Source organism: Ambystoma mexicanum, chromosome 2q (assembly GCF_040938575.1).
Source record: "Ambystoma mexicanum isolate Mex_15411 chromosome 2q, UKY_AmexF1_1, whole genome shotgun sequence".
Lineage (NCBI taxonomy): Eukaryota > Metazoa > Chordata > Amphibia > Caudata > Ambystomatidae > Ambystoma > Ambystoma mexicanum.
The window spans coordinates 740,719,920-740,745,654 of record NC_090924.1 but is presented as its reverse complement, the minus strand read 5'-3'; the positions used below and the strand labels follow the sequence as shown (position 1 = coordinate 740,745,654).

At 47.0% G+C, this 25,735-nt stretch overlaps 1 protein-coding gene across 1 annotated transcript in view; it reads right to left on the bottom strand.

Moving 5' to 3' along the window:
* The window catches only part of NOM1 (nucleolar protein with MIF4G domain 1), a 789,380-nt gene that overhangs the window by 592,727 nt on the left and 170,918 nt on the right, over window positions 1-25,735 (bottom strand). Inside the window, exon 2 of the mRNA XM_069647968.1 lies at window positions 8,063-8,184. Within this exon, the coding sequence (XP_069504069.1) occupies window positions 8,063-8,184 (122 nt within the window). The remainder of the gene's footprint in view (window positions 1-8,062; window positions 8,185-25,735) is intronic.

Genomic DNA, 25,735 nt, shown 5'->3' with positions numbered 1-25,735 from the left:
GACTGATGCACATTTAGAAGATATGATGACCTGAGAACACTGACAAGAGACGAAATATAGAGAAGATACCATGGATAAGTGACATCTTGACCCTAAGGTGAAGAGGTTGATGTCAAGCTAAAGAAACGTATGCTACATACATGATGAAGATATTTAATTAGTTTAAACGTGTACAGATGCAAGTAACTGCAAAAGGCAAAGAAATTGTGAGGCTTGCATATGCTATAGATTGCAGCAAGCACCAACGTTTACAAGTATATACCTCAAGAAGCACTTTATGTATGAATGCAAGTCCACTACGCATATGGGCAGAATTGAACAAAGGTTACAAAAGGCCTCAGATGGAGTATGTCGCAGTAAGAAAATCGAGAATCAAGACAGAGTAAAACTCAGCTAAAGGATGACCATGCCAAGAAGCCAAGGTCTTATCTGGCTGGAATTGGCCGACATTGGATACATTTAAGGAGAAGAGAACAGAGAATCCTGTTCAGAAAGGTCAAGATGATCCACAGACGTCAGAGAACTGGTAGAATTAAATCAAATATACGAAAAGACACAGAGAAAAGCCGATTTTACGGTGTCCAGTCAAGTGACAGGGGCAGGCTGGAAGAGTGAAACCTTCACACCTATGCATGGATCCCCGCCATGCTCATACTCCTTAAAAGTTCTCAGAGCAGACTCAAGGACAAACTACAAAGAAGTAATTGACACATGACTACTGAGGTGATGATTGATTGTAGCATAATTGGTGGGAAGCTGAGGTGCAGATGAGCTCCTCTGCACCTGGATATTCTTTCTGCGTGCTGCTAGACATAGGTTGAAAAGCTGAGTGGGATTGATGTCAACCCAATCATAGTGGACCGTGTAATCTAGGGTCCTATAGTGAGTAGAGCCAAAGGGACGTCTTACTTTTAGTGACATTCATAGTGGCCATTTTGTAGGGAGGGCTTAGTTGCCCCACCTTACACTGATTATCCAATCCCCTCTCCACGTTACCATATACAGATATAGTACCTATGTTAAGTTACCTTCCTATAACCAATCACATTGCATGTTAGGTTTTTAAGATTGCCACGTAGGATGATGTTTGTACGTGCGCAGGTTGTATGTCAGCAATGACAACTTTTTGCTATAAATATTGTGTTTTTTCTAAAGGTAAAGAGAGCTAGAAGATCGAGCGATTGCTGATGTTTGTTGTACTCCCTGTTTTATGAACTTGTCATTAAACTGACTCACTTTGCCAAACTATTGAGTTGTCTTAATAATTTGATGTATGAATCTGCATCCCCATCTATCTCAAGGCTGTTTGGAGATCATCCAGTTCAAAAGAGTGGAAATATAATAAATTATGGGAATTCTAGAGAGAACTATACTGCAGTGACCAAGATGAAAACAAAAACATTGCATCTTTTCTGGATAGGGCCCGTCTCCTCGGATGGATCCTGATCGTGACCCTAGGGGTGGTAATATGAGGGAGGATCACATTAGAGGAGACGACTGCCGGGGGGGGGGGGGGGGGGTCTGAGGTGGTGACTCCATCGGAAGAGACTGAGTAGTCCCCACTTTCTTCTGAAGAAAACACTACGATACCCAAACTCCTAATGGTATACTGTCCCTCTAGTCAAAATCCTATTTGTACCTCAAACATATACAACACATCGCAAGAGCTATCATCTTATCTCGCCTAGACTATGGCAATGCCCCAATGCTAGGATCTAACACAAATTGCTACCACAGCTACCAAGTTCTGCAAAACAATGCAGTGAGACTCATTAAGCAAAAAACCAGGAATCAGCACATCAGCGAAGCCAGGAAAGAACTTCACTGGATAAAAATTGAAGAGAGAGTCCAATTTAAGTCCCTCACGCTCACACATAGATGTATTTTTGGTAAAGCCCCTGCATACCTGAAAACTAAAATCATTCCATACAAGCCCGCCAGAAAGCCAAGATCAGCCGAACAAGGATTGATTGTGGTGGCTCCTTTCAGACGTAAAAACGGGGCAGGTAAATCCTTCCCTATAAATGTAGCAGGCCTATGGAATAACCTCCCAGGCCAGCTAAGGATGGAAGCTTATTATCAACGCTTTCTCAAACAACTGAAAACCCACACCTTTAAGTAATATACACAATACAACCTGCCCACCTATTCATGTAGATCTAATGTCTCATGCTACGCATACTTTGTCATTTGTCCTTCATGTTCTTGTCTCTGCGCCCCAAAGCTCGAGAGATACCGGCGCAATACAAATAAATAATACATAAATATATATATAATATCTCCCGTTTCTGATGTTTTTTCTCTAAAACCTTTGAACAACAATTTCAAAAAGCCAATATATGCACTTCATCTCCCATAATCCCTCTGGTACTTAGACAAGAGTTTGTACTGATCGTCAAGAGCTTAAATAACAATAAGAAGAACTAGTTGTTTTCAAAACCCTGAAGTGCGCAACACCTTTAAATTCAGAAGCTGCACTGTGGAAGGAGAGAGCGCAGGAGAGGACGTCAGGTCCCATCTGGAGGCTCACCGACGTGGAGCACACAGGAACCGAGAAGGCTGCCGGTGCTGAGGGAGAGATGACTCTGACGAGCACGGAAGGTCCCGGGGGCATTGCGAGCAAAGCAGAAGTTCCCACGTGGTGGACCGCTCGAGGGTACAGGAATTCCGTACCCGGACCGAAGGGGCCAGTCGACCTGTAACCACAGAGCCACGCAGACAGCTAAAGACACTTTTGCACACTCAAAGCTGGAGAATGGATGAAGGAATCATCCCACCAAGACGCAAACCGCATAGGAGGCGTAAAAGAGACCCAGTGAGTCCACAAAGTTCGGGGGCAACCCGTGGCACTCCGAAAACAGCATCAGCACGTGAATGCAGGAAATATAAGATTGTTTAAATACAGACAAAACCCAATGTTAGCGCAATACCTAAAAGGAAGAATATTTGAATACCGACAAGATAAAGCACAGCAGCAAAACCTGAACGAATAGCTAGGCGTGAAATGTCAATGTGGAGGGGAAGCTGGAGCAAGTGTTACTAAAGTTGATACGACTGTGGCATTGTGGAAAAGGACAGTGAAGCTTATCAGAACTCCTGGAAGAGTAATACACCAGGCAGTTGACACTTGGGGGAAAATACCTAGCAGAGAAGTATACCAGGGGATCTGCAGGACCCCAGAGAAGGATTCCTGGCACAGGAGTATATCAAGCAATCCACCCACGTTACATAAAGTCTCTGCAAGATACCTCGCAGGAGAGTAAACCAGGGTATCTAAGAAGTATCTAAGAAGTCCATAAAAAGAAGTCCTGGCAACCAAAAATACCAGGATTTGTAAATAAGACCTGTGGCAAGATACCTCGCAGGGGAGTATACTAGGAGATCTGAAGAGCACCCAAGAGAATTCCTGGTAAAGGAGTACACGAGGCAATCCGCTAAAATACAAGAGATGTTAAAGAAAGCTTTTTGTGGAACTTATCATATGAATAAGAACTTTATGAATCTATGAACTTTGTGACTCCAGTACAATGAAACCAAGGAAGTATTGGATGTCATGGAATGTATTATTTGAACAGGAACTTCCGGAATCCTTATAAAGAAACACTTTGCGATACCATGAAACTGTTGTTCGAAAGAGACACTGGTCATCCTACCTAAATATCCAGGGGAAGGGAACCACCCTCTGCATCCAAGGGTCTCTCCTTTGTAAATGTTTTCTGTTGAATTATCTTTGTATATTGGTTAGAAACTGTTTACTAAACAAAAGTCCAAGACACTTTCTTGCACCGCCAGGTTGTTTGTGGTGTGAGGGTCAGACTAGACTTCTTTAGGATAGATCAGAGGTGTTAATCCAACCCATTTTTTTTTTTTTAAATAAAAATGTCTGACAATGAGAATATTACAACTTTGTGTCTGCCTCTCATTTCTTACCCCTCACACTATCTAGACACTCTTACAGACAGGATGTATTTAGTGAATTCTATAGCAGCAGCGTAGGTACTCAAACCCATTTCTTCCTTAAAATGAAACAAAGACCACTGTTTACCAAATAACTATAGTGGCCCCTACTGAGCACACAGACTAGCCTCTTCAATTTGATGAAATTAACTAGGCTTGACACTAACATTCTGAGTGAAGTTATAGTATCGGAACTTTGCAACCCAGGTAAAGACTCGGGGCTTTGCTCCTCCAATAGGCCTATAGCTATGTCAAGTATTGATGCTAAGCTATAGACCAATGCTTAAGAAAATACTTTGGAGGCACTAATGCATCCATGATAAAGGAGGATTTATGTGGTTTTATATCGGGCAGGTAAGCAGCTGACAAATATCCACAAAACAGAAGACCAGATAAATGTTGCTAAAGGGAGGACACCCTTCATCCCAGACTCGTTAAATGCCGAAAACGCATTTGACCGAGTGAAATGGAGTTTTCTCATGAGTGTTCTGATGGAAACAGGAGCGGCCTTTCTAGATGCCATCATGCCAATAAATATACACAGACTGCTCAGCATGGATACGAGTGAACGAATAAGTCTCAGAATTATTCATGTCTTCTTCCAACCCTACTGTTTGTACTGACAGTAGAAACCCTAGCCAGTCTCATAAGGGATAGCCCAACATACATGGCACTCAAGATGGGGGACAGACCTTAAAATGATCACTATTAATGTATGGCATTTTAGTATCCTTAACTAAGCCGGCAGACTCTGTCCTTCATTCTTTGTTAATCAATTTTAAACAAGTCTTTGGGTTTAAGGGGAGGTTAGAAAAAACTGAGCTTTTGAATTTGAGGCTCGCAGTGGCATAACAGGAATCCTTTTAACCGCCCCCTTTTAGATGTCCACAAGTCTAACATATCTGGGGGTGCATTTTATCCCCAGACTTTCTAGATGGAATGTGCCAATTACACCAAACTGCTTGCTTAAATAAAGGCAGATGTGACGATTCATCAGAGGTCATCTCTTCTCCCCGAGGGGGAGCCCCTTTCCATGAGGCCAGGGAGGTGAGGTTGCTACCCAATAGTCCCTCTGGAGGTGGTACAATGTGGAAGGAACTTATGGGAAGGGACTTCCATCCCCCCTTAGACAGCCCCAAGTGGAAGGAAGAACACCTGGGTAGAATTAGGCACAATATCACCAACCTAAGCCTTCCAAAACTCTTTGCCATCTTTTAGCCAACCTCCACTTGCTAACACTTTCATTTACTATTGTAGCATTGTACCATTTACAGACTCTAGTACTGAGACGAAGGAGAATACCTGGGAGGCAGGTACTGACATGAAGATGCAGGAAGAGCACTTCTGTGAACTAGGAGGAGCATTCTAGCCTTACAGGATACCTGTACGAACTTTAAAACCTGAAGAGGGACTTGACATGAAACCAAGCCGTCTCTGGAGCAACAGGACGTCATCAGAGGAGACGCCTCTCTAGCAGGTCTGACACAAGACAATTAATAATCTATTTCCTTTGGTTTTTTGGTTTACAAAATTGGGGAGTTGACCATGAAGTTGCTTTTACCAACATCGGCAAAGCTTCCGATTGTGAGCTTGTGAACACACACAACAGGCATTTTACTTGCCCAATGAAATTAAGCGCCCTTGGCCTCTTTGATTTCCGACTGACAAATTCTGAACCGACCTGGGATCAGACTTGTGATCTTTGAGTGCAGCACTATAAATGGCTCAGAAGATTGTTTATATACTCATGTAAAACGTTACCTCTGATAAAACAACGTGACGATCTAAGTAGCACCCTATATACTCACTTTCTTGCCCCTGAGGTAAAGGGTAAGGAAAGGTGGGGTGACAAATTCGTCAATCACTGGGGTGGGATGGGATGCATGGGTAACTTTGATTATTAGAAAATCTCTACTCTCAAAATGGAATCCAGACTTTTACATTTCAACATTGGTGATTTTAGGGTTGCAAAGACTCAGGTTAAAATATCTGTTGGTAAAAACCATTATAGGGTTTGGGCCCTCTAAAGTTTGTAATCTATTCCTATTTGTTTTATGTACACTATGAAATATTCAGTGAAAGATTTCAAACAAAAACCTAACAAGGAAGCGTGCCACCTCCCATCCAGCCTTCTGCCTGCTTAAAGGCCATTATGACAATATCATTATTAATGATCCGCAGAAATTCTGGGATGTTGATCTGCGTGCATTTACGCTCAGATTCAGGCACATATGCTGTTAGCCAAGATTTCAGAAAATTATGTCATTGACTTTCCAACCGAATGTAATGTATAACTTGTTTTCAGGCTCCCCTCTGTCACCTCTTCTCCCTCCCTCATCTCCGACTGTCTGCAATTCAGGAGTGGTGAGCCACCAATGACCTCTTCCTTAATGCCAGTAAAACAGAGATCATCCTCATCGGCACACCTGCACTTTCCTTTCCTGTCACACTCTGGCCGGCCACCCTTGGCCCTCTCCCTACTCCCACTTGCGAGGCTAAGAACCTCAGGGTCATCTTTGACTCCACGCTTTCCTTTTCCCCTCACAACTCTGACGTCTCAAAAAAGTCCAACTACCAACTGCACCTCCTAAGAGGTATTCTTCCTTTCCTCTCCCTTCCCCCAGAAGCTCAATGTCTCCAGAGCTCTGGTTCTCTCTAGGCTTGAATATTTCAACAGCCTCTTTCTAAATCTGCCTGTAACCACTCTCCGCCATCTGCAGCTCATCCAGAACAGGACTGCAAGACTTGTCCTTGGCCTTAAGCCCTGGGATCGTATCTCTCCAGCCCTGAAATCTCTTCATTGGCTCCCTGTGGCTACAAGGATTACACTCAAGACCCTTTGCACTGTCCAGAAGGCTTTCTGGGACCTGGGTCCACAGTATCTTCAACTCTGCCTCTGTAAATACATTCCCACTCAAGCTCTTTGCTCCTTCACCTCCAACCCCCTCAGGGTCACTCGATTTTCCGAGCAACAAGCTGGGGGTAGCCCCCTTTCCTCGGCTGGGGCCTCCCTCTGGAACAGCCACCTCCCTGCAACTCTGAAACTTGAGGAGAACCATCTTCTGTTCCGGAAGCACCTCAAGACCTTCCCTCTTTGCTTCTGCCTTTCCTCTTCCTCTTCCCTGCTAATCTGTCTGCTTTGGCACCTGGTTACCCTCCGATTTCGGGCCCAAATCCGTGCCCTCCCAGCCACACACCCGCACTGCTTCCTGGCAAACCCTGTACTTGGGTCTGTATCTGCAACCGTACAGTCCCCTTCCAGCACTTACCAGGCACCAGTTGTCTAGACCTCGTTTTCACACCACCTACTGGTCGCACTACTTGTTATTGTTCTATCACCTGTTAAGCACTTTCCACTCAACCATGCCCCTCGCACTTCCCCCCCCTCCGTCTCCCCTGCAATTGCACATTCTCAATGTCAATGGGCCTAGTAAGATCATTGTTTTGTTCTCCCTGGTTTCCCCTGCCTTGCCTCATCGCGCTCTGAAACACTTGTGTATGGGCGCAATACAAATAAAACATCTTATCAATGTGGTTGGGTTATGTGAGTCGCAACATTTATGGAATTTTTTTGGTTGCCAAATACAGAAGTAGAAGCTTCTATTATAGTATCTTGAGTTACACTGCCCTGAGGTTTCTCATGAAATGGAGAAGCCAAGGGAGAAGATATAAGAGCAACACACTTTTTTAAATAAAATGTTTCTACACAAGTATCTGAATATGAAACTTTACATAAAGCCACAATAAAAAGAACAATCTTCCTGTTGAGTGATTGGGAGGATCATTGCTTAGGGGGCTGTGCATTCTTTGAAAAATGGGTCAAAACATGCATTGTAATCCTAGAATTAGATGGAAAGCATTTGGTTATTAATTTAGTTTGGTAGGAATGTGGCACATTTCTGGGGACTGGCCCGCTTATATTAATGAAAGTTCGTATTTTTTCCTTTTTTATTTTTAACACCAAAAAGCTCAAACTGTTAGGTTTACTTGTGCAATGTAAAAACTTACTGAACATGTTTTGACACAAAAACAATCCCAAAAAAAATGTTTCCCATGAAAGTGTTGACAGTAACGATACAATGCAAATAAATATCTCATACAATACCTATTTATTAGCCCTTTTACACTTTTCTTCAGTCTTTCCAGATCTTCTCTCCTCTTGGCATCCATTGTGGTTAATGATTGTCTCATATGTGGTGGAACATACTTTGTACCACCCTTCTCTCCCTTTACAGAAAAAGAGAAAAAATGCTCTCAAGACTACATTTGAAAAAATGCCTTTTTCTGCTCCTCTGTAATCAATTTACAAGTTAATCAGAAACTCAAAATGTTCATTAGTAAGCACCACAGTCAATGATGCACATTAGCACATGGAGTTATTGGCCTCCTCTCAGCCAATCAAAATGTTTAGAATGCAGTCAATAACTACTGGTATTGACTGTGCTCTGAACATCTAGTCTTCAAAAGTAGACTAGGAAGGAAGAATGCAATTTCCATGCAAGATTTCTTTCAACAAGACACTTCCTCTCTGAGGGGACTTTTTTTTGGCTGCACCATTCAACCTAACACCAAGATAAAGCAAAAACATGGGGAAATGCTTTTGCTTTCTTATAGGTAACCAGTTTGCTTTTATAAGATACCAAATGCATGCTCATGTTAAACCTGATTCGTCCTTATCATTGGTACTTTATTTCGTCAAAAGACAGCCATGAAAGTTGCAGTGAAACATGATACACAATTTAAAATATTCAAGACGAGTTCAAATCAAATAAGATAAATACAGTATTAAAATTGTTTGTACGGTCATATACAAATACAGATAACTACCTCGGTGCAACATCAATGAACAATCCATGTAATAATAAAAAACAGTTTATCGCTATTGCATCAGTTTTAATGAGAAGGCACATCAAAAAACATTTTCAATAACTTAAAAAACGCGACCCACATGCCATCTGCACCCACGACCTAAAAAGGCTCAGTTGAATCCCAGAAGGAATGTGCCCTGCAAGGCCACGAGAGCTCTCTGCGAAAAGCGATCCCACGAGAAGGAGGCGACCTTCCCTGTTTTAGCTCCAAGTAATAGCACCCACATGCCCCCATTCCAAGACCCGACCATTCCAAGGTAAATAGTCAGTCCCAGACCACCGACCATAAAACTGTTGGGCCCCCAATCAATCAGGAAAGATAAGAAAGCAGGGACCAGTTGACTTCACCATGTGGCACGTGATTTGTGCTATGAGGTGCAGGGGAGCTTAAACAACAATTGCACGAACAAGGGTGGGAAGCTTTGGATGGGCACTGATGTGTCTGGAATCAAGCTGTAGTCTGTTAGATTCAAGGACCTTGCAATATCCTCTTAGCCCTTGCCGGCAGTACCAGGTGCGCATTAGGTTAGAGATAGAGCATTTCTTTCTTTGCGTCATTGCCAATTACTTCTATCTTTGTATACTTGATGACGCGCAAGGAGGGGGCCATATGGAAGAAGATGGACAGACGGGGCTGGGACCAATGGCCTGGAATTCCTTATGGAGCAGGTAGCCTATGTATAGGGTCACACCCACCAGCCATTTAGATGTGTACATTATGTAATTTACGTCACTGATGACGCTGTGTGCCTTCATAAAGTGTTACTCGAATTGATTTTGCCATAACATTTGGTGGCAGCAGAGTTCTTTGCTGGCGCACTTCTATTTTTGTGGAAATAAAACTTTGTTCTCCTTGCAAGAGGCGTGCTGGGCCTTTTTCCCTAGTGGGTTGCATTATTTCTCTCGTGAGCGTTGAGGGGGTTCTCTACAACAGTATTTGCCAGTAGAAAGGTTCCCAATGTCTTGGGTGATCAAAACGACAGAAGAAATGTTCCACAATGTATAATTCCAAGGATTAGGAGTTAGGCTCCTTTCACCTGGATTCCTTCTGGTTCTACGTTCCTTTCTTTATCTCTTTGGGTACCAGACCCTTATCTTCTTGGATGAACTTCACTGTACCTTTATATTTTCATATGGTTGCGACTCACAGTTCTGTACTATACCAGTGAAAAAGGTTTGAGGAACTACTCGGGGATACCAACTACACGACCCGCGCCCTTGTATTGCTCAAAGTCTTGTGATGTTGTCGCATGTATGTGAAGATTAAAACAGAGACATTGGTTCCTCTGCTCCGTATGGCAAAATTGAGACTGGGTTGTCTTCACATGTGGACATGCGCCAAATAAAGTACTGTGCTGCTTCACAATTTTTACTCGTACCAATTTGTATTTAATATTGACAAGTAAACAAGAGTGTTTATTGGCCCTTTGTGATTGCACATGTTTCGGCAAACACTATGCCTTTTTCAAATCAGGGCAAGTCTACAACACACTATATGTGCCAACAAAGAATAACCACCAAGGGGTGGGGTCGGTGTGCCCTTTTAGGAAAGTGTAACAGTATTGGGCATATATACAATATATCAACCAGAAAAGGTACTGCTACACTTAGGGTTGGTTACATCTGTGTTATATCATTTAGAAACTCCTTAGACCAACCATTGTTTACGGCAAAGGCGTTATAACAATCATTTATACATTTGTCAAAGAAAACACCAATGAACCAAAAATAAACAAAATATATATATATTTTTGAAAAAGCAATGTGAATATGCAAATACATCAAATTAGAACAAACCAACATACTCAAAAACAAGTGGAAGAAAAATAAGATTGTTAAAGTCATTTACATATCCATATACCAATTGAAACGAAAGAAAGGGGATAAAAGAGGGAAGGCGGGGAAAATAAACACATTCTTTTTTTTAACTTGTTTATTTTTGGTTAGCGTACAGGAAGACAAATTAGCATTTCAGATTAACACTTCATAACAATCTTAATATATGGTTGCATAACCCCAGGCACCCCCTCTCACCCTTTAGTTCCGGCAGTCTCCTGAGGACTATCTCTTTGCCCGTTAAGTCCGACCTCTGACTCATCAGCCCCTGTTGTCCCTTACCCCGCTCCGTCTTCCTCCTCCCTCTCCGTGCTTACGTCACCAGATCCTGATTCCGGCTATCCTCCTGGGCCTGCTCCTCTATCGATTGAGTCTGTTCTCCATCTGCCGCCCGCATGGCATCCATCACTAGGCGTGGTTTGTATGTCAGCGCCGGGAAGCGGAGGTCATAGTCTATCACCGGGCACCAAATGTTTGTGAAACGGTCGGAGGCGGCCTCTATTTGCTGCCATGATTTTCTCAGCGATGAATATGTCCCAGATCTTCAGCCACCACAGCACTGTTAAGGGGCCTTCCGGGGACTTCCATGTCCGGGCTATTGTGATTTTAGCGGCCAAGAGCAATTGAGTGACGAGGGCCGTAAGAGCACCCGCTTTTGGGTAAATGTCTGGAATTGGGGACCCCAGCAGGAGTGGTTCCGGTTCTAGTGGCAGCGAGACCTGGGTAATGTCTGCGATGATAGCTATACATTGGGTCCAAAAGGCCGACACCACATGTGTAGGTAAGAGCCTGGGGAGCCACAGCGTCGCCAGCACTGCAGATCCAGCGACTGACTGAAGTGGTGTAGTTGAAGCGGTGGGAAATACCATCGCAAGAGAAGTTTATGTGCGCATTCTCGGTTGGTGATGTAGAATGAGGCTGAATGCGTGCGGGACAAGATATCAGTCCAGGCCTGATCTTGGATCGGATGTCCTAGGTCCTTCTCCCACTGCGACATATATGTTGCTCTGGCTGATATTAGGTTCACCTGGAGTAGTCGGTATAGCGTCGAGATCCGCCCTTGGGCTGGAGGGTCGGTTATTGTTAGTTCCAAGGCGTCCAGGTCTCGGGTGGCAGCCTCTCGTGTTTGGGGGTGTGAGCACCAGTGCCTGATTTGGCAGTACGAGAACCTGTCTTACTCCGGGAGATTAAATGCTCTTTTGCATTGGACGAATGTCAGTGGCTGGGATCCTTCAAATAGTTGGCCTAGGGAGCTGAGGCCTCCGGCGATCCAGTTTCTGAAGTTCGAGGGGGAAGATCCAGGTGAGAATGCCGGATTGTGGAAGACTGGAGCTTCAATCCCATGCCTTCAATGTCTGCTTGGTCGAGGATAAAATGGCTGGCCACGACCGCCGGAGTGCTGTTGGCAGGTGCAAGAGAAAGCGCAGGGGGAGAGGCAATCGGGATTGTTCTACGTCCATCCATTTGGGGCGGTCTGACGCTATGGTCCAGGCCCGGGTGTGAGCTATCTGCGCCGCCATTTGGTATTTCTGGAGGTCCGGGACCCCCAAGCCACCCTGGTTCGAGGCACAAAGCATGGTCCTCCGCGGAATGCGAGCTTTCTTCCCCTTCCATATGAATTCAAATATCTTCCGCTGCAGTCGCTGCAGCTGGGGGCGGGGGACAATGATGGGAAGGGCGGAACAGGCGTACAGAAATCGGGGCAATAAGTTCATCTTGCAGGCCGTGATGCGCCCTATTAGTGATATTTCTTAGGTGAGCCAGGCGTCCAGGTCTTTTTCCAGCGTTTTAATCAGGGGCGGGAAGTTAATCCGATAAGTGTCACCAGGGTTAGCGGGGATCCGCACCCCGAGGTATGGGATGGAGGATTCACTTAGTGGGATCGCGCACTGGGCGCTGAAGGAGTTCTTTGTCTCTTTGGTCCAAACCTATCCCCAACGCTGTTGATTTCGCAAAATTGATGGCAAATCCGGACACCCTCCCGAATCTGTGGATTTCCGCTAGGGCGGTTCTTAGGGACTGGGAGGTGTCTGATGGTTAGCATCACGTCGTCCGCGTAGAGCGCGATCTTGTGCTGGGTGGAGCCCACTTGGGGACCTTTGATTCTGGAGTTGAGGCGAATCCGTTGGGCCAGGGGTTCCATAACCATAGCAAAAAGCAGGGGAGAGAGGGGGCAACCCTGTCTAGTGCCGCATGTTAAGGAGATCGGGCTGGTTAGTAGGCCGTTCACCCGGAGAAGGGTAGTCGGGGTTTGGTAGTTTGCTAAGATTAGCTTTACGAAGGTGGGCCCCAGGTGGAAAGATTCCAGGGTAAGGCTTAGAAACGACCAGTCCACTTTGTCAAAAGCCTTGGTCGCGTCCAAGGCTAGTAGGGCGAGTTTCTGCGAGCCTAGCCTCACTATCTCAACCAGGTTGAGGACTTGACGGGTGTTATCCGTGGTGGCTCTGTTTAGAATAAATCCCGTCTGGTCCGGGTCTATAATGTCCGGGAGAAGCTTCGCTAATCGGTTTGCCAAGACCTTCGAATAGATATTCGCATCCAGGTTTAAAAAGGAGATGGGACGATATGCTGCAATATCCCTGGGGTCTTTTCCTGGCTTCAGCGCTAGTACTGTGATCGACTCTGTCATCGATGGGGTTGTTGATCCAGAGATGGTGAAGGAGTTGAAGAGGGTCGCCATTGGCGCTAGCAGCTAGGGCCGAAATTTTATAAAATCGGGACGGGAAGCCATCCGGGCCAGGGGCTCTAGTTTTCAAGCTTTTAACAGCCTTGTCAATCTCTTCGCTGGTAATCGGGGCCTCCAATTCTTCTCTGCTTGCCTCTGAGAGTCTGGGCAAGGCAGCTTCCCGCAGGTAGGACTGCTGCTCTCCACCGGGTTTTGGAGTCGCTGTCATAGTCTCGGTTACGTGAGCCTCTGCAATTCTCAACTTATCCTGATCTGTGAACTGGACTACACCCTGGGGATCTCGGAGGCCTATAATAGTATTCCTCCTCTTGATTCTTGCCAGTTTTTCCACCAGGAATTTATTCGCCTTGTTTCCTCCCCATGTATTTGCTGGGGAGGTATCTTCATTTTTATTTTCTTCAAAGAACTGTTTTATTGTTTTAGCTACTATGTCCCTGGTGGCCATATCGTTTAGGATCGGGTCATAAAGAGATCATCTGCGTCTTGGGGATGGGTCTGGGTTATGCGCTCTTAGCGTTAACATTATGGGCGCGTGGTCTGAGTGGATTCTGGGACCTATGAGGACATCATCTGTGTATGCCAGGATCTGCGGGGATGCCAACAGAAGGTCGATGTGTGAGTAAGTTCTATGTACATAGGAATAGCACGAGTAGTCTCGCTCCTCTGGGTGGAGGATCCTCCAGATATCCACCACGTCGAAGGTTCGGAACAGTTTAAGTAAGGAAGTCGCCACTCCACCATCCCCGCGGGCTGGGGGGTGTGATCTGTCTACTAAGGGGTTGGGGACCCCGTTGAAATCTCCCCCGAAGATGGTCTGGCCCTCAGCGAACGGTAGAAGGGTGCTTTCCAGGGTCGAGTAGAATGCCTCCTGCTCTTCGTTCGGGGCATATACAGAGATCAGAGTGTATAGTTGGTCGAGAATTCGGCACTTCACCGCTACAAAGCGGCCATCGGGGTCCAGCTTAGAGTCCAGGATTTGCGGCTTCAGCACTTTGGCGAATAAGATTGCTGTGCCACCCCTCTTTGTTCCGTTCGTTGCCAAAAACTGTTGTGGGAATTGTCTCGGAGCCTCGTGAAATCCGCCGGAATCAGGTGTCTCTCCTGTAAGAAGACAATGGAGGCCTTGTCATTCTGAAGGCGTTTTAGGATCGCTTTCCGTTTCTGTGGGGCGTTGAGTCCTCTAACGTTCAACGATAGAAACCTTAGTTTCTGATGTGAAGGGGGAGCCTCCTGAATGTCCTCTGGGGTGGCATTCTGTTCCTCGTGGGGGGTCTGGGGGTATTCAGTCCTCATTTTGTGACTCAGAGTTAGCTAAGTCTTCCTGCGGCTGGGTTTCCTGTATCCTCCAACGGGACGGTAACCATTTACATGAGCAGGCCAACTGGGCCCTAACTGTTCTCCCGGCCAACGGGGCTGGGATCCAACCACAAAATCGGGCTGGTCTACAAGGGTGAGTTGGTGACATACTCCTTGGAGAGGGGTATGGGCCGCTCGGGACCTGCGGCAATATCAGAAATTGGGTTCATCTCTGGATCGGTCTGCCTAAGTGGCCCGTAGGGTGGACTCATTTTATCTTTCGGCGTCTGAGGCTTCGCCCAAGGCTGCTGCTGCTGTTGATGGGATAGTCGCTCCGACTCCCCTGGCGAATGCTGCGGGGACTGAGCCGTCGGGGCCTCCGGGGAGCATGGGTGTAGGATTGACTCGGCATCTTCTAGGCGGCTGATCCTGCGTTGGGTTCCTTGAAACGTGAATTGGAGCGTGGCGGGGAAAAGCCATCTGTAGCGAATTTGCTGGCTCTGTAAGAGTAGTGTTAGGGGTCTAAGTGACTTTCTTTTCTGTAAGGTCGTTAGCGAGAGGTCCTGGAAGATTTGCAGTGGGGAGCTCATGAAGGAAAGTTCGTCTTTGGTGCGGCTGATGGCCGAGATGGCCTCTTTCGTAGCGTAGAAATGACCCTGGTAATTACGTCGGGGGGGCCGTCTGAATCTACTCCCCGTCTTGGTCGTAGCCTGCGAGTACGGTCCAGGATAAGTTGGGTTTTATCTATATTTGGGAGAAGGGCCTGGAAGAAATTGCCAATGTATTCAGGCAGCTCTTTGTCTGAAATGGTCAATGGGACTCCCCGGATGCGTAGGTTATTTCGTCGTGCCCTGTTTTCTAGGTCTTCTTGTTTAAATTCCATCATTTCATTCTTGTTTTGCAGAGCCAGAATCTCCCGTCTCATGTCTAGGATCAAGGCGTCGTGGCTCTGGGTCAGGTCCTCCACTTTGCCCAGCCTCTGTTCGGCCTCGGTCAGTCTTTGATCCGTTTGGTCCATCCGCGTGGTGAGCTCTGACATACAAGACCGGAACTCCGCCTTGATGTCCTGCATGAAGGCCTGGATGTCTTCCTTAGTGGCTAATTTATCTTGCTCCTCAGGGGGTTTTTGTGGGGTTAGTTTAGGGGGAGGGTCCGGTTTCCTCGTTCTGTCCGCTGCCAAGAGCATAGTGGAGATGTCCGAGGCTTTGGCTGGTTTTGTCGGCTTCGACATTGTGTCGGGATTAGGAGCTCTGGGTTGCAGTGACTGCGATGGTTAAGGCTCTCGGGGTGAGGTTTATTAGAGCCCAGAGGCCAGGAATCAGGGACCCAGGGTGGGGGTAGGTAGGTTCAGGTGAAGAGGCCGAGCACCAGATGCAATGAGTATCACTAGGCCTTGTTTTCGTGGCGTCAGAAAGCGGGCCGCAGGGGCGGCGGAGCTGATGTGGGGGTCTGTTGGAGGGCAGGTAGTATGTGTCCAGCTGGGGGGGCCTCGGGGCCGGGACTCAGGATCGAGTATGGGCCACTGGAGTGGGCTGGGGCGCCCCAGGAAGTTCCAGAGGTCAGGGGGGGGGTCTCAGGCAGGGTATCTGGAGGTCTCTGGTCGGACGGGGGACCTGGACCGGTTCTGTGGACCACCGCGGGTGGATATAGCTCTTTCAGGTCTCGGGAGGTTTTCATACCTCCTCCGGGTTCGCTGGGTTGGGCTCAGGGCTCAGGAGCTGGGGAGCCGTGTGTTGGCAGCCGCTTCCATGTAAGATCCTCCGGGATGTCTGAGGGAACAGCTTGTGGGGGGCCCAGCCAAGGAGAGTGGCCGCGGTAATCTGGAGGTCGGTCGGCCATCACTAAAGGCAGGGCTGGAGCTCCAGAGATGCGGCCCCCGAGTGCAGCTGGAGTGGGCCGGGACGCCCCAGGAAGTCTCCAGGACCGTGGGGGGGTCCTCAGGTGGGGCACCAGGGGATCTCCGGTCGAATGGGACACACACAGAGCTGGGGAGCCGCATGTCAGCAGCAGCTCCCGGGTAAGATCCACTGGGATGTCCGCGGGCTCGGCCTGTGGGGGGCCCGGCTCAGGCGGGAGGGCCGGGGCGCCTCTGAAGGGAACCGGGTCGTCCGATGGAGGGGGGGGCCGTTGAACGCCTCCATTCCCAAGTCGGGATCCTGGAGTCGGGTGGCAGGGCAGCACCCGTGGAATCCCGGGGGAGGCCGCCCGGCCGCAACCCGAGGCAGGGCTGGAGCTCCAGAGACGCAGCCCCCGAGTGTCGGTCGGGCCCTCTCTTCGCACGAGGAGCGTCTGTCTTTCCCCCAGCCGACCCGGAGGCCCGTGGATCTTCAGCGCTCCCTGGCCTCAGGTAGGATGGATCAGCGGGTCCACTCCCGCAGACACCGGGAGAGCGGGTGCCCGTGCTCGGCCTCTCTGCCTCCTCTGTAGGGAGCCGCGTCCTCGCGGAGTTATCTGGGCCTCCGGGCCACTGTGATGGGGGGCGGGGAGGCTGCTACGTCGCTGCTGGGGGGTCCGGTTAGCTGGTATCAGCAACAGGGAGGTGGGGGTCTCTCAGTGCTTGCGGTGGGCAGGCCGGGAGCCCATGTCAGGCCGGGTCCAGCCGTCAGGCCTCTGGATCGCGCTTGCTTCGTTCCGTCTTGGGGACGACTGAGAAATCACTTCCCGGACGCCATCTTGGGAGCAGTGCCAGGGGGCAGGGGGCCTCCGGGGAGCAGGCTGGATTCGAGCTTCGGGGATGGCAATGTCGTCTTACAGGGTAGCCGCCGACGCCTCAGGGGTTCGCCTTGCCTGTGAGCCTAGGCATGCCGCAGACCGATCCTTTCAGAGTGATTTATTTGTCATCCCCGCGAGTCTCGTACGGAGGCCATTACAGGAGCGGCTTCATAGATCGCGCTCCAGGCCATGCCCCAACAAACACATTCTTAACATCAATTCCAATGGGGAATCAAAAAAGACAAGAAATATAAACTGTGTACCAATTTCACAAGTTTATAACCTGTGAACATGTCTAGGTTGTGCCCATTAGTGCTTGTAGTGTTGTGAAAACAAGCGTTATTTCCAAAAATCAGATTTTCATCAGCCTCGAAGTGAAGACTATCTTTCGAGGTAGGGTCTGCCAACGCGGTAGGGGGAGCAGAGAACAAAGAAGGAAACTATTTATGATGCTGAAACGGCTGTGTTCCGAAGTCTGGATGTGCAGCCTTAAATGTAAAGACCTTCAGTCCCCTCATGCAAATTGCATTTCGGCGGCGATGTAGGTAGAGGTACTATAATCCGCCTTCATTAGGGCATTGAATAGGAGAACCACATGAAGGAGGCAATAATGTTCAAATTTCCTTTGCACCCTCACAGAGAAGCACACCATACTGTCTGCACTACATGTCCGGCCCGTCCCACAGGTCAATTGCTGGATTGTTACAAGACGTTCCTGCCTGATCACAGTCAGGAGAAGAACACCCTCGTCTGGGATGGTGCTGTTTCGTAGCTTGGGGTGCAGCAACGGCTGGTCGGGCGTGATCGAACAAGGGGCCAGCTGCAAAATCAGCAGACCCGGGCGCCCGATATTCGCATGTGTCCTGGCTAAATAGCCCAAATAGGTGTCAGGTCGGTTGCTGAGAAACTGGCGTATTTGCCATAATCATTGAGTTTACATAAGGTGCGGTTTCCCTCATAGAAAGTGCATGTTGCCGATAGCTCTAGACATTACGGGTCCACCTAGTAAAGCAACCCTGCCTTTGTCTGGCCTACGTGATACAACACACAATTTTATTCATTGCATTTCATCATTAATACAATGTGAGGTTAGTGCCACAGTTTGCAACAATTAGACCCAAAAAAAATCAAAATTAAAATATATAGTCCATCCATCATATTGGTCCATTTATATAAGTTTGTCATGTCATAAAGAAAATGATTGGAAACAAATGAGTTCAAGCATGTATTAAAATGTAGTCCACAAAGATGCGGGAGGGGGTCAGGGTAGGATAGTAAGGAAGGTTCAGAAAAAAGTAAAAACGAAAAACCGACAAAGAATTATGAATATTAGGAAACAAGAGAATATTTTCAATGCATACTGTCAAATATTACAATGATTTATGGCTGTGTTCTTGCACAATTCACAAAATCAAATTAAGATTCAATTGTTGTACTCTTTGTGTGAGGATTGATCAAATACGTGCATGCATGAATGTAACTAATTTCAAATAGGTTAACATTGTCATATATAATCCATTTGGCGGTTAATAAATTCCAATGTTTAAGAATTACGAGGCCCGGTGTGCCTCCTTGCACCCGTGCCCCACGAGCACACAGTAACTTTGTTTTACATATATCAATTTAATTGCTACTTACCTAGCAGCTTTGGACATTTGATTTTATGTATAACACAAGTGAAGTGTGTCAATGTATGATATAGGCTAGCGCAACCAACCAGACCTATATTCTTTTTTGTAACTAGTAGGTTCAAGTCCTGCAGTTTCTCAGCGGCTGAGGAGGGGGGGGGGGGGGGGGTGTCAGAATGATCGTCCAAGAGGGGACAGTTGCCTTTTCTCAGCTTACGAAGGAGCTATGAAGAAATTTCCGGTGCAGCTGGCTTCAGGGCAGAGGAGAGCAGAACAGCAAGGGGCCTATAGTGGCCGTCACCACCAGGTAGTGACGCGGGAATCGTGGTTGCGGGCAGCGTTACACACTCTCCTAATTCGGAACCCAGAGGAGCTAGGCCTGCGAAATTCGCCGGGAGAATGCATGGGACCCTAAGCAAGCGATGTTCCAAGTCTCGGTTTTGCACTAGCGACAGTGAAGGTGCAGTGGGTGACCCTGAGGTAGAGCTTGACAGTTTGCTGGATGGCCCAGGAACAATTCTGAAGGGGCTCATTCAGTGGGTAAGCAGGGGGTGCCGAGAGTAGTTGTTTCCACTACTCTAAAGGGGCAAAGCCCCTTGGCAGGCCGCCTTGATTGAAGAAGAAAGCAGGGGTCTGACGGGACAGCAGAGGGCGATGGGGGCCAAAACCTTCCAAAGCATCTCTGGCGGCTTCACAAGTCTGTTTCTTCATGCAGGAGGCTTGGCTCCTTTTGCAGTTCAGAGAGAACATCGACCTGGAATCTGTGCAGAGCGCCTTCTCTTATCCAAGATTAGCTTTGGGCCAAAATCGAGGACTTCCAATAGAAGATCTGCTCTCTTGTAGGGATCTCGGACATGGACCAGTCGCGGTCCACAGTGGTCACAGTCATTCAGGCACTCAAGACATCCTGGCACCAGTAGTGTGGATTGGTACCAGACAGTCCCAGCCCGCTTCCTGGGCACACACACGTGACAGGCAAAAGCCTGCGAAAGAGATCGGTTTTCGCGGGAGGCTGCATGCCCAAACAAGGAAAACCCGGGTTACTCAACCTGGGTGAAAGCAAGCTACTAAATGGGCATGGGACAGAACAAAAGACTTTGTGGCTCGCCATTTTCGGACCTGGCCACAGTCTTGAGCCAAACGCGGTAAATGCGGTTTGACCCAGTAAAAAGAAGTAAAACATTATAAAAAGTAACTGCTGCCACCAGTTCGTCCCAGGCCCACTCGTACAATCACCTAAAAATCCTTCGAGGGTGTCTAGGGCCATGAAACAAAAAGTGACCCTAGCGCACGGTACTGAAAGGTACATTGTGTACTGTTAAAAAGTTAGCAAGAAATGCCAAAGTTTCCCAGTACTGACAGTCTGAAGGATGTGTCAGTTTCCCCATAAGCGAGCAAAGGGGGAGTTCAGCTGAAGGTTGGGCTCTGCTGGAAAAAAATAGAAAAGCCAAACAAAAAGCAAAAAGTTTGGGGGGTCCATAAATGGAGGGAAAATTGCACATGTTTCCTAACAGCTTGCCAAAAGAAAAAAAACAGCGTGCTTAGAATTAAAACCAACCTGCTCGGAGATGGTAGTGCTATGATGCATTCATTCCACTGCGTTCCACCAGTGAGCACAGTAACCACTTATTCACACTTCTGTCTGTACCGCGCTCTGCACCGGACTGAGATAGTTATAGGAAATGCAGCAGAGCTCCGGGATACATGCTCCACGCCACTGCATGGACAAGGTAAAAAGACATCAAGAGGGCCGGCCACAGCAACCACTTACTCCCACTTCTATCCGGCCACAAATAATACACGGGAGACCAAAGGTAGAGAAAAATGGTCTGTAATGTAAACAGACCACTGCATGGGAGGGCTGCTTACTGCTCTCCATCTCCAGGCCTGGCTCATTCTTATATACAAATGAGAGTGGTTAAACCCATTCTCCACCCATGAAACAGCACGTATAATAACAAAAAGGTCAATTTCGGAGAAAAGGGGGAAGGAGCATAGCCACAGTTGTGAAATGCTTTCTCTGTCATATCTGCGAGATAGACTCTGACCTTGGGGATTCAATCCAGCAGTGTCGTCAGCTGTGTACTTCTCAGGGGGAGTTTATGAGCCGGCCTGGGCAGTCTGAGGCATAATACGCTCTGCAAACTTGCTTGGCATGGCACATGTGTTCAGTTGTAGGCCGGTCTCATCGCATCAGATCGGCCTCAAAGAAACCAAAAGAAAATGCAGCATCAGAGTTGCTAACGTGTCCATTTATTTCTCTTCTCTTTTTCTATGACCACTATAACCACTGTGCAAAACCTTGCCTAGTTGCAAAAGCACACTACAATAAAACTATTCTCTTATATACATACTCAATAAAGAAGCAAAATAAAAAACATTATCAAGACAATGCAACTAATGTATGTCCCAACTCATCTAAAGCCATTAATTCCAGCATTGCACTGCATAACCAATCCCCACTATCATCATCAGCCATTACCTAGCGAGCATCTAAAACAACAAAACAGTCATAATTACGTGTCCAACACTTTCTACCTCTGAGCATCCCGGTTGTGTGCAAGCTGTGTCTCAGTTTCCAGTATAAAGACATCCTCTAATACCTCCCAGTCCTTAGGCGCAACCCGCAGTCAGTGGCAGCAACAACTTGTCAGTGCTCGGCATATTTCTCCCAAATAGCTCAGCCGCCGGGCTCGATTAGCTATCCCTAAGAACCTCCCACTCCACACTACGAGGTCCATGATTCGCCGTTGTTACCTCGCTTGTTTCAGTAACTGCGCTCTTTGAACTGTATAACCTGTACATCTGGCTGCCGCACTATTACTCTTATGATTTATCTGTGTGCACAACTGCCTGTACTGCCTTCACATCACTGTTTTACATGTTCCTAAACTATCATATGCAGTAGCAGCCTCTCGTAGTGACCACTAGATTAGCGCATCGTCACACTGCTATTATTTGCATTAGTATGTTCTCACCCTGCCTATCATGTTAATTATTTCATATTGCCCATCAGTTTAGCTAACCATTTTGCAGACCACATTTGTGCCTCCCTGACCATAATCTAACGTGTGCAATAACCCCTCTATTACAGTTAATTGTTTTTATCACATGACCATGTGCATACAGATTTGCTATAACTTCTTGTTGGGCTGTCACCTAGAATTCGTGCCTACCATCCAGATACTGATGTACCTGATGAGCACAGCATTTTATTCTATGCCTAATGTATCACATATCATCCTGCATTAATGGGTTAACATGCACCTTTGCTAACATTCCGTATCTAAGCACAAACATTAGTCAGATATAACTCCTACACTAATATTGTCGGCCTACTTAAGTCACAGTGTTTTAGTTTGCTCCTCTGGCCTCAGAACTAGGTTACACTGAGTTGCCACAACTTATCCCCCTCTCTGTGGGACATAGACTTGTTTTTTGCCTTCACCATTCGGCCTGCCCTCCTTCAGAGCACCTATTCACATCCGCCCTATACATTACAATGTGTAGGCTTATCTGGTCATACTATACTCTCATCTCGATACTTACCACATCACTAGCTACTTGCCTTACTCCCAACACTACCTCAGACAGACTGATTTTCAATACTGCCCAGCTGTAATACACACAACAGAACCTTGCTAGCCCAGGTTTTTACACCAACCCCCTATCCTCTCATCACTGCCCTTTACTACCTCCTACCACTCCCATCTCTTGCCTGCACAGTCTTGTGCCCATAATCACCATGCCAGACACCAACCCACACTTGAAATCGCCAGCCCCTCTGGTTACAAAACTTTGCATCCAAACCAACGCCAAGCCTACCTTGCGCCACACTCCTCAGAAATCAGAGACTAGGTTCTAGACTTTGCCATAAAACTCCACTGTCCACACCTTCGAACTAACAGTAAATCATCATCTAACTAGGACCCCCACCCCCACTAATGCGATCATTCTCACTGACACCACGACTCCTGCTTACAACACTGTCCCAACTATCCCGGACATTAGCCATACCAGCTCCAAAACCTCACTAATCAAAGGTGCCCTAATTAATGCCAGATGCCTCCCAGCGCACGCCCTTGACATTGCCGACTTCATCATAACTGAAGACCTTGACCTCCTTGCCATTACGGAAACATGGCTTCATGCTGCATCTGGCCCTGCACTGTCCTTGGCTATACCAGATTTATGCCATCATTAGATGCAACAGGAGTACAAACCAATCTAAATGTGGCGGCATTGCCATAATCTTCAAAAGCTCCCTTGGGCTTAGACCTACTCCGCACCCTAAGATCCCCTCTGCTGAACTGTTCTCATACCTATTTTGCCCAATCATACTGCGTCAAAGCACCTCATCTACAGGCAGCCAGGACCTATCTCCTCCTTCGCCGAGGATATTTCCACCATCCTTGCTGCCAACAAAAAGCCTAACTCACAAATTATACTACCTGGAGATTTCAATCTAGGCCTCCAAGACCCAAATGATTCTATAGCCTTTGACCTAGCTAACTCCCTAACAGAGGATCTAGGCTTCACCCACCTCATCCAGGAACCTACTCACATCAAGGGGAGAACCTTTGAGTGGCTTGCGGACTCGAATTACACAATTAACCTGTCAGTCACACCGTGCATGTGGTCGGATCATCATAAAATGATCTTCACCATCAAAGCCACCCCTTTAAAGTACTAAAACGAGCATAGCGCCCGCCATTCTCACTCGCAATAAGGAGGACATTACCAAGGAGAAATTGCTCCCTTTAATCCTACCCCCTTCTTAATAATAGCTCATCATTTATCTCTGACCTTACAGTCCTAGTGGACAGCTATAACCTTACTATCCTAAAAACTGTAAACGTTATAGCCCCGCTAAAATAGTGTAAAGCAAAACCACGTCCACATCTTAATTTGTGGTTTACACCTCATCTCAGAGACCTCCGCAAAGCAAAAAGAATTGCAGCGGCGCGTTGGAAAAGCATCCCATCTGGCGCCAATAAAAATACCATGATTACTGCATCGTCTAACTACAAATAAGCTATATTCCTTGCCAAAAAAGATGCCTACAACAAACGCATCTTGTTGGCTGAATCCAACACTAAAGAGCTCTTTGCTCTTCAAGATTCTTAAAGAACTTGAGTCTCCTATAGCCCCATTGGACCGGTGTAACATGGATTCCTCCTTGTGCACCAACATCCAAAAAGCACTCCTTGATAAAATGTCCATATTATAAACTAAAACTAAAAGCAACATGAAAAAATTAGCTTAGTCCCAGATCCAGTAGTCAACTCTCCTGCATATAACACCACAGCAGCATCATATCCTGCTAAACCATTTCGTTTCTCACCCCCATCCACATGGGAAGTAGAAAACATTATTAGAAAGCTCAAACCCTCCAAATGTCAAGGTGACTCCTGCCCAGCTCCGATCATCAAGGAGGCCGCCCATGACCTTGCTCCCTTTATCACTACCTTCATAAACGCTGTCTTTAAATCTGGGATTGTCCCCGACAACCTCAAGGATGCTTGGGTTATCCCCTTAATCAAAGCACCAACCCTTGATCCTTGTAACCCTGCTAACTATAGACCCATTACCACAGTGCCCTTCCTATTAAAAATGTTGGATAGGGCAGCCTATTTACAAATTCAAGCCTACCTTGAATCTAAAACTTCTAGGCGTTCGTCAATAGTGCTTCCTAGACACGGAACAGAAACTGTCCTTATTGACCTAAAAACACAAATCGAGGGTTTAAAAGATAAAGGCAAGCTGGCCTTACTTCTATTGCTTGACCGATCGGCAGCTTTCGAATTGGTCAACCACCAAACTATGTGCCAACATCTTAAAACAGCTGCCCACTTCTCAGACGAAGCCACCTCCTGGATCAGATCCTTCTTGGCAAACAGAACCATGCATGTCTTCTCACCGTCTGCTTCTGCTGAATCGTCACATGTCCTGTGTGGGGTCCCACAAGGGTCTTGTGTCTCCCCGACACTGTACAATGTATTTACGAAGGCCCTCTTCGATATTCTCTACTATCTGGGTGTCACCCAGATACTCATCCCTATCACAGGCGACCATGCTATTGACTCTAAAGCGTCTTAACAATGTTTACTCTGTCATCCAGGCCTGGATGGCGCATCATGGACTGTGTCTAAAAGATGAAAAAACTGAGTTACTCATTTTAGGCCCACATACTAGACTCAGTAAACTAGACCTTGCCTTCAAATCATTCATTATCAACGGGAATACCATGAAGGTCTCTAATGATACTAAAACACTAGGTATTTACCTTGATTCCACCCCGCCACTCACAAGACAAACCAATGCTGTGGCATCAGCTTCAGCCTACACCTGCAAGCCTATAACACCACGTAGACCTTTCCTAAAGGCCCCCAACTGCATTATCCTCTCTATAACACTTGTTATGGCTAAAATTGACTATTGTAATGCCCTATATTTAGGGACCAGCCATAGAAACATTAACAAGCTCCAGGTCACACAGAACAAGGCTATAAGGGCGGCTCTTAACATCCCTAGGAAACATCACATCTCTGACACTCGCAGAAGTCTACACTGGCTCCCTGTTGCCTCTAGAATATCACTCAAAACTCTTGCTCTGACTCACAAATCCCAAGCCAACCCGGCACACATCTATCTTGCTAACCGCTTCATTGCCCATACCTCTAACAGACCTTTATGATCTGCTCAAGTTCCCTCACATTCTATACCCAGATTCAAGCTCCAGAGGCAGGTGG